General features: G+C 54.4%; 2 protein-coding genes and 1 pseudogene across 3 annotated transcripts in view; 2 read left to right on the plus strand and 1 right to left on the minus strand.

Annotated features, from left to right (window-relative positions):
• MLLT1 (MLLT1 super elongation complex subunit) overlaps positions 1 to 2853 on the plus strand; it is a 72365-nt gene extending 69512 nt beyond the window's left edge. Inside the window, exon 12 of the mRNA XM_023186722.2 lies at positions 67 to 2853. Coding sequence (XP_023042490.1) covers positions 67 to 195 — 129 coding nt within the window. The 3' untranslated portion in view covers positions 196 to 2853. The remainder of the gene's footprint in view (positions 1 to 66) is intronic.
• Positions 562 to 2853, plus strand: LOC111522615 (annotated as a pseudogene). The gene has a single exon (XR_002725287.2). The product of XR_002725287.2 is annotated as an uncharacterized LOC111522615 (transcript).
• The window catches only part of ACSBG2 (acyl-CoA synthetase bubblegum family member 2), an 85248-nt gene continuing 78034 nt past the window's right edge, over positions 1735 to 8948 (minus strand). The window contains exons 15-16 of the mRNA XM_031934727.1: positions 2316 to 2583; positions 1735 to 1929 (exon numbers count right to left, since the gene is read on the minus strand). Of these exons, the coding sequence (XP_031790587.1) occupies positions 1735 to 1929; positions 2316 to 2583 (463 nt within the window). The remainder of the gene's footprint in view (positions 1930 to 2315; positions 2584 to 8948) is intronic.

The following is an 8948-nucleotide window of genomic DNA, read 5'->3' on the forward strand; positions in this document are numbered from 1 at the left end:
CTTGGGGAACAGGGCAACCCCACCCTTGGCCTCCTGCCCCTGAAGCCAGCTGCCACCACCTTACAGATTGTGAATCTGATCGAGGAGACCGGCCACTTCAACGTCACCAACACCACCTTCGACTTCGACCTCTTCTCCCTGGACGAGACCACCGTGCGCAAACTGCAGAGCTATCTGGAGGCCGTGGCCACATGACCCTGGGCCGCGTGCCGGGCCCCCACCACCGGGGTCCTGGGAGGCTGCAGCCGGGCCCCGCCTGCCCTCCTCTCCCGTCTCGCCTGCCCGCAGCACTGCCTTAGCGACAGCCCTGTCCTCGCCCGCACGGCCCGCTGCACTTTCCTCGGCGGCTCCCTGCCCACTCTCCCTGCTCCATCGCCAGGAGCCCTGGGGCCAGGCTGGGCCACACGCGAGCCACCCCTCGGGCTCCCCTCAGAGAGCGGCTGATGTTGAAGGCAGCTCTGGGCAGAGACAGGGCCGGGGGCCCCTCGCCCAGCCTTGGGACCAGGCCCCACTCCTCGGCGGGCTGTGTGGCAGGGCGTGGCTGCCCCAGCCTTTCTGAGCAGCGGACCGCCGGCTGGGGAGCGTCTCCAGCCTCCTGAATGGTTCAGAACACACCCTCTGCCCACCCTGGGCCTCAGAAGGCCCTGCCTGTGTGTCTGCGTCGTCCTCCGTGTAGACCTAGCGCCGGCTCCTCCCCGGCTCGCGCTGCGCTGGGGTCCGTGCTGTATAGTTCTCTCTATTATATATGTGTGTGCACTGTCTGGTTAAGAGCAGTGTCCATGTGCGTTTCTGTGGCAGCAGTGCACGTGGGGTGGGTGGGGGGTGCGTACGGTGGGGCTTGTAGGTTAAGATGTCTCCGCGGTGTTGTGGGGCGGGAGGCCGAGCCAGGCACGGCAGCTGGCCCCTCCAGGCGCGTGGAGGAATTCTCCCTTTGCCGTTCCAAGGATGCCGCGGCCTCCTGCCCGGGCTCCCGGGGGGCAGCCAACACTACAAAGGGCAGTGAGTCCTCAGGGCGCCGGGGAGCCGCCACTCCGCTCTCGGGCTCTACTCAGACTAGCGCCAACAGTCTCCGGGGACAGACTCGCATCGGCCGCCCTGGGGCTCGGCCTCCTCCCATAGGCTCCTCTTCCTCTCTTTCATTCAGCAAGTCTTCAAACTTTGAAAAAAAATACGAGCTTTTGCCAAATAAGACGGGATAGTTTATGGAGTTTTCTGAGGCGCGTTGGACTCCGGTCAGCCCCCTGAGCGTGGGCTCGGCCGTCGGCAGGCCCGGTGGGTTGGCCGGGCTGGCCCTCCCAGGCTGCCTTTCTCTCTGGTCGTGGCCTGGCCCGCCCCGGCCTCCACCGCCACAATTCATGCTGGTGCCGTGCCTGCAGCCCCACTCCTGGTATGCCTGAGATTCTCCAGGGGCCAAGCCGGTCCTCCTTCCCGGCCCACTCTTCCAGGACCAGGACGCTCCCGTGGAGCCAGCCCACCTTGGCTGAGGGTCCCAGGGACTGGAGGCCTGCCTGGTTAGCCTCCGTGTCCCAGACCTTGACTCAAGGCGCCTCCAGTCCTCCCAACCCCCTGACTTTCAAGTCCTTTCAAGTCCTCGTGCCCTGACCAAGTTATGAGGAATAGAGGGCTGAGGGCCTGGAGGTGGACTCGCGCCCCCTCGAGCCCCCCTAGATGTCTCCTCCTCCCCAGCCTATGAGCTCAGACTTGCGGGGCCCCATCTGTCCCTCCCTGGGGTCCCTAATCTTGTCCCTGCTCTGATGCTGTCAGCAGACCTGAACACTCCTTGGTGGGGACCCCTGCCTCCAAGGCTGCCCCCAATGCCAGCTGTCCTGGGGAAACTCCCCAGAACTCTCGGGGAAGGGCCCGAGAACCTTCCGAGGAAGCCTCCAGGACTCCTCGCCACCTGCTCTGTTTCTCTCCCGGCCCCACTGCCTTCAGGTATCAGGAAGAGGGCAGGCCCTTGTGCCCCCTCTGCCCTTCCCAGGTCGGCCAACAATACTCCACCATGGGGCGCTTCCTTTCTTCTCTGGAAACTAAGACGTTGGACTGAAGGAACTGGCCCAAGGGGGCTGACTGGGGGCCTGTGCTGCTGGGTGCTCTATGCACAGAGGCCGCCAGGGGTCATGGACAGGAATCTCAGCCCGGGATGCTGGCCTTTCTCCTTCACGAGAGTCCCCCCCAGGATCCACACAGCGACTCGAGCAGCCTTCCGCTCAGCCAGAGGAGGGCCGGGCTCCCCCGCCTGCTCTCGGTGGTGGCGTCTGGCCCTTCCTGCTGTTTCCAAGGCCTCCGGAAGCACCAACCCAGTTCTCAGTTACCTCCTCTGGCCGGAAGGCCTCACGTCGTCCTCCAGAGCTGCTCTGGGCCCAGGGCTGGCTCCGTGACCACCCGATGGACGTGCCGGGCAGCACGGGCTCCAAAAGCAGCATCCCCAGCTGCTCTCCCACCCCACCCCAGCTGCCCGGCGGCTGGGCCACGAGGGCTCTGGGGACACTTCCATAGGAAGGGGCCCGGCACTTTGTGATTGCCACGTGTTTCGTGATAAGCCGCCTGCCCCCAGTGCAGATCTCTGTGTTTTGCTCTCTCCTGAACAAAAATGTAAACCGACGCCGGAAAGCAAATGGTATCGAATACCTTTCTTGCCCATAAGGGTTTTTACAAAGAATGTGTCTCACTAGGAACTAGGACACTCATCGGCCCGAGACCAACTCCTGGATAAAAGGAATAAGGAGAATTGTGTTTGTAACGAGTTACAGGATTGTTTCTTTCCTGGATTTTAAACTTTTGTTAAATTGTGAAATTATGGAGGAGTTTTATAGAAAAACAAAGTGAAATAAAGTCAGATGGGAAAGCAGACCCATGCATCTGCCTCGTTCCTCGTGTCGAGTCAGTGGTCAGGCGTGCGAGGTAGCCTGGGGCCCCCTGCCCCGACTGCCTGTCCCAGTGTTCCCAGATCAGTGACCAAGAAGGGGAAGGAGGGTTGGGACCAAGCCTGGTGGGGGCGGGGAGTGTGAACAAGGCTGGAGACGACGCCACCAGCAATTCAAGAGGGCAGAGAATTTGGCTCGCATCCTGCTTCAGATGCTGTGCTCTCTACTTGGAAGCAGGCAGCAAGGTTTGGGTTGAGAAGAAAACTTGGTTTCATAAGGTGTATGGGTGAATGGACGGATGGTTTGATGGATGAGTGGATGATTGGTTGGGTGGACCATGGATGAACAGATGGGTGGGTGAGTGGAAGAAAGGATGGAAGGATGGATGGATTGATGGGTGGATGGAAGGAAGGAAGGAAGGGGAAAAGAAAGGAAAGAAAGGAGAGAGGAAAGGAAGGAGGGAGGGAAGGAAGGAAGGGCAGATGGGTGGATGGATGGAAAGAATGGATGGAAGGATGAATGGATGGATGGATGGATCAATGGGTGAATGGAAGGAAAGAAGGATGGATACATGGATGGATGGATGGATGGATGGATGGATGGATGGATGAAAGAAAAATGTAGGCAAAAACATTTTTTCCCAGGAGCCAGCATGCCATCTCCCAGTTTCCCTATGGTGGGTTTTTCTCTGGCCACAGTGTGGCAGAGCTCAGCGAACCTCCAGGAGACAAAGCTGTCACTGGCCCCATTTGAGCAGATCTGTCCTCTGTGCTCCAGCTCCAGCTCCACCCAGAGGAGCAGGAGTTCCATTCCTGAGCTGCCCACATTGCAGGGTCACTGTGGCAGCCACTGACTGAGATCACCTTTGTCAGCAGGCAGCAGCTGGGGACTCAGCTGGGCTCAGCTTAGCACTGGTGACTCTGGAGCATGTCTTCTCCCTTCTACTCTGGAATCAAAAAATCCATTCCCAGCATCAGAGTGTGGCTTTCCGTGCCCTGTGTCTTTCCAGAGAAAGGTTCTTTTGAGCCTTCGGGGTATGGTTTTGGGTCTGAGCTCCTAAAGTAGGAATATGGAGTGAAAGAGGATCTACAGTGGTTTCTTCAGGGTTCCCAGATGCTCCAAGATGCAGTGGAAGGACTATGGATGTGTAAAAACGTGTTAGGGCTTTCTGGCCAGGCACGGTGGCTCATACCTATAATCCCAGCACTTTGGGAGGCCGAGGTGGGCAGATCACCTGAGGTCAGGAGATCAAGACCAGCCTGACCAACATGGAAAAACCCCGTCTCTACTAAAAATACAAAATTACTGGGCATGATGGCGCATGCCTGTAATCCCAGCTACTCAGGAGGCTGAGGTAGGAGAATCGCTTGAACCCAGGAGGTGGAGGTTGCGTTGAGCCCAGATTGCGCCATTGCACTCCATCCAGCCTGGCAAGAAGAGCGAAACTCCATCTCAAAAAAAAAAAAAAAAAGTCTGGTAGTGGTAGTTTCCGTTTATAATTCTGCTTCAGAATTTCCCCAGATATTCTTGCATGCTTTTTTCTTCATATAAATGAATCAGCTTATGTTTCAGAATATTTTTATCTGTTGTTCTGAAGTTTTAATTTTAATTTTAATTTGTTTTTGTTTTAGATGGAATCTCGCTCTGTCACCCAGGCTGGAGTGTAGTGGCACAATCTTGGCTCACTACAACCTCTGCCTTCTGGATTCAAGCAATTCTGCCACCTCAGCCTCCCGAATAGCTGGGATTACAGGCACCCACCATCATGCCTGACTAATTTTTGTATTTTTTTAGAGAGGGGGTTTCACCATGTTGGCCAGGCTGGTCTTAAACTCCTGACCTCAGGTGATCTGCCTGCTTTGGCCTCCCAAAATGCTGGGATTACAGGCATGAGCCACCGCGCCCCGCCTGTTTGTTTTGTTTTCTGAGGCCAGGTCTCACTCTGTCACCCAGGCTGGAGTGGGGTGGCGCTTTCACAGCCCACTGGAGCCTCACCCTCCTGGGCTCAAGGAATCCTCCCACTTCGGCTTCCCGAATAGCCGGGGCCACAAGCACGTGCCATCAGGCCCAGCTAATTTTTTTTTTTTTTTTTAATTTTTGTAAAGACAAGGTCTCGCTCTGTTGCCCAGGCTGGTGTTGAACTTCTGGGCGCAAGAGATCCTCCCACCTTGGCCTCCCAAGGTGCTGGGATGACAGGAGTAAGCCACTGCGCCTGGCCTTACTTTTTTAAAAAATATCTCCTTGTTGGCACTTGATGAGTTCCTGGAGAATTCTCAGCATTTTTTTTCTTTTTTTTCTTTTTCTTTTTTGACATGGAGTTTCACTCTTGTTGCCCAGGCTGGAGTGCAGTCATGCGGTCTCACTGCCTCCTCCGCCTCCCGGGTTCAAGTGATTCTCTTGCCTCAGCCTTCCAAGTAGCTGGGATTACAGGTGTCTGCCACCACGCCTGGCTATTTTTGTATTTTTGGTAGAGACAGGGTTTCACCATGTTGGCCAGGCTGGTCTCAAACTCCTGACCTCAGGTGATCCACCGGCCTCAGCCTCAGATCTGTAACCAACCCTCATTATGTGTATGTTACAGTTTTTGTATTGCCCCGCGGTTCCTTTCCATTTGTTCATTTCATTGTGTTTTTGTCTTTTCTTTTTTCTTCTCAATTTTTTTTTTTTTTTTAATAGAGACAGGGTCTTGCTAAGTTTCTCAGGCTGGCCTTGAGCGCCTGGGTTCAGGCAGTCCTCCCACCTCAGCCTCCTAAAGTGCTGGGACTATAGGCATGAGCCACTGTGTCTGGCCTCTTTTTTTCTCTAAGATTTCCGGCAAGGGATGTTTCTATTGACCTGGCTTCAGGCACACTGATGATTTCCTCGGCCGTCTTCAGTCCCCTGCCGAGCCCATTGGAAGCATGCTTTCTTTATGTCAGTGTTTTTCATGACCAACATTTCCTTTTGATTTCTTAGAGTTTCCATCTCTCTGCTTACGAGAACCCCCCTGTTGTAGGTTCTGTCTGCTTTTTCCATTAGAGCTCTTAGCATATTAATTATTATTTAAAATTGATAGTCAGCCGGGCGCGGTGGCTCATGTCTGTAATCCCAGCATTTTGGGAGGCCGAGGCGGGTGGATCTCTTGAGGCCAGGAGTTCGAGACCAGCCTGGACAATATGGTGACACCCTGTCTCTACTAAAAAGGCAAAAAAATTAGCTGGGTGTGGTGGCGCATTCCTGTAATCCCGGCTACTCGCTGCTGGGTGAGTGCAAGGTTCCTGGGGGTCCCCAGCACCTGACACAACATACCCTGTTGGGAGGTGGAATTCAGGGACAGTCCAGGCTTGGACCTTGCTCTCAAGAGGTTCCCCAGTGTCCTGGATGGGTGGAGAGAGGGCTCAGTGCTGGAGAGCCTTGAGAAGTGGGGAGGGCTTTCTAGGAGAAGGGGATATGAGAGTGGGGCTTCACAGGATGTATATGAGTTCACTAGGTGGAGAATGTCTGGAAGGGTGAGCTGGGCATGCACAGGACTGGGCCGTTGAAAAATCCCACTAAGCATAGACGTAAGTGGGAGCCCTTGTCAGCTCCCTGTCCTGAGGACTCTTCCTTGGGACCCCAGAGAAGGTGGGCTGGTGGGTTCCTGCCCCCAAAACGCTCCGGGGAGAGGCCATGTGCCCTTTACCCTGCCATGATGGCACCAATGCTGGCAATGACTCACTCTCCTGAGTTGAGACCCATGATCCCCAGGCTGTGGAAGCGCTCCAGGCCCAGCTAGGGGAGGAGGTCGTTGTGAGGCACTAGGAGGCTCAGCTATCGCCTCCCACCTGCCCGGGAGCCTCAGGCTGAGAACCTTTGGCTCCCTTTTCTCTGTTGCCGGTTTCTTCTTTCTTCTTCTTCTTTTTTTTCTGAAACAACATCTTGCTCTCTTGCCCAGGCTGGAATGCAATAGCGCAATCATGGCTCACTGCAACCTCGACCTCCCCCAGCCCCAGCGATCCTCCCGCCTCAGGCCCCTAAGTAGCTGGGACTACAGGTGTACACCACCACACCTGGGTAATCTTTTAATTTTTAATTTTTTGTAGAGACGGGATCTCACTATGTCACCCAGGCTGGTCTTGTACTCCTGGGTTCAGGCGATCCACTCGCCTTGGCCTCCCAAAGCACTGGGATTACAACCACCTCGCTTGTCCTGTTTCTTCTGTTTTTTTGTTTTGTTTTGTTTGTTGTTGTTGTTGTTTTCTCTGATAAAATAACGCATCCCCCCCCATGACAAGCAACCACACATTCATCTAGAACTGGGGCTCTCAGCCAGGGGGTGACTCTGTTCCTCAGGGGACATTTGGCAATACTTGGAGCCATTAGGGGTTGTCATAGCTCCGGGAATGAAACGCCACTGGCTTTGATGGAGACTAGATACTCACAGGACATTCTCCACCACAGAGAATGATCCGGCCCCTGAGGACAATGGCCCGGAGATTGAGAAATCCTGGAAAAAAGAACTACCAACAAAATACCTTCCTGACATTTTTAAGCATGCATACTTCACAGAGCTAGGGCAATACTACATATATGTTATCACGACCTGCCTTTGTTCACAAAACCATTCATCTAGACTGTTTCCCCCAGTCTTTAAATATTTCTCTGCAATATCAAATCTAACACTTCCATAATGTCATGTAGTATAGAGATGTCATGATTTAATCATCCCTCGTATTGGCTGATACGTAGGCTCTGGCTGCTGGGTTTTTTGTTGTTGCTGTTGGTTCCACTTTTTTTTTTCTTTCTTTCTTTCTTTTTTTTTTTAATGAGACAGGGTCTTGGCCGGGCGCGGTGGTAATCCCAGCACTTTAGGACGGATCATGAGGTCAGGAGATTGATACCATCCTGGCTAACACGGTGAAACCCCGTTTCTACAAAAAATACAAAAAATGAGCCGGGCGCAGTGGTGGACGCCTGTAGTCCCAGCTACTCGGGAGGCTGAGGCAGCAGAATGGCGTGAACCCGGGAGGCAGAGCTTGCAGTGAGCCGAGGTCACGCCACTGCACTCCAGCCTGGATGAAAGAGGGAGACTCCGTCTCAAAAATAAATAAATAAAAGAGACAGGGTCTTGCTCTGTCACCCAGGGCTGGAGTGCAGTGGTGCCTTCATGGCTCACAGCAGCCTCGACCTCCTTGGCTCAAGCGATCCTCCCACCTCAGCCTTCTGAGTAGCTAGGACTCCACATGCACCACCATGCCTGGCTAATTTTCATATTTTTTAGAGATGGCGGTCTCACTATGTTGTCCAGGCTGGTATGAGCCACCACGCCCAGCCTGGTTTCACTTTTATTAGATAAAATGTTGAGGTGAACACCCTGGTAGCTCAAGCTCTGCCTGTGCACTGAGATTACCTGTGCTGACACAAGGGTCCACCTGATAATTTAAGATGGTGTAACTCTCTTGTTTCCATTCACTCAGGTGAGTCCATCGGATCCAGGTGGGGCCCCTCCCCGTCACTCCAGACTCTTGGATACAACTGCCCACCCCTCATTTCCTCATCTAACACACATCTCAAACCCAGCTAAGGGAGCCTAGCTAGGGGAGGGATATTACCCACAGCCCTCATCCCTAAACCTCCTCCCTCCACTCCAACCTTCCATAATCTCAGACAACAGCAGCTCCATCCTTCAAGTGGCACCGACCAGAAACTTTGGTCATTCTCAGTGGGTTCTGCTGAGACACCAAGAAATTCTGTGGTCTCTGCTTTCAGAATCTGAACGCTTCTCACCCTGTCCCCTGCTACACCTTGGTCCAAACTATCAGCATCTCAATCTCAGCTGGTCTCTTTCTACTCAGTCTGTCCTCCCCACAGCAGCCAGAGAGCACCTGAGTTCAGGGTACATCCCTCCTCTGCCTCCGTGGCTCCCAGTCCCCCTCCCCTCGGGTAAAAGCCATGTCCTCCCCAAGGCCCACCAGGCACTTCTCGACCTTCCCCACCCCCTCCCTCCCTCATTCTGCTCCAGCCACATGGGCCTCCTCGCTGTTCCTTCAACACAGCAGGCACTGTCCTGCCTCAGGGCCTTTGCACAAACTCCCCTTGACCTGAACACCGTCCCCTAGATCT

This window comes from Piliocolobus tephrosceles, chromosome 21 (genome assembly GCF_002776525.5).
Source record: "Piliocolobus tephrosceles isolate RC106 chromosome 21, ASM277652v3, whole genome shotgun sequence".
In the NCBI taxonomy this organism is placed as follows: domain Eukaryota; kingdom Metazoa; phylum Chordata; class Mammalia; order Primates; family Cercopithecidae; genus Piliocolobus; species Piliocolobus tephrosceles.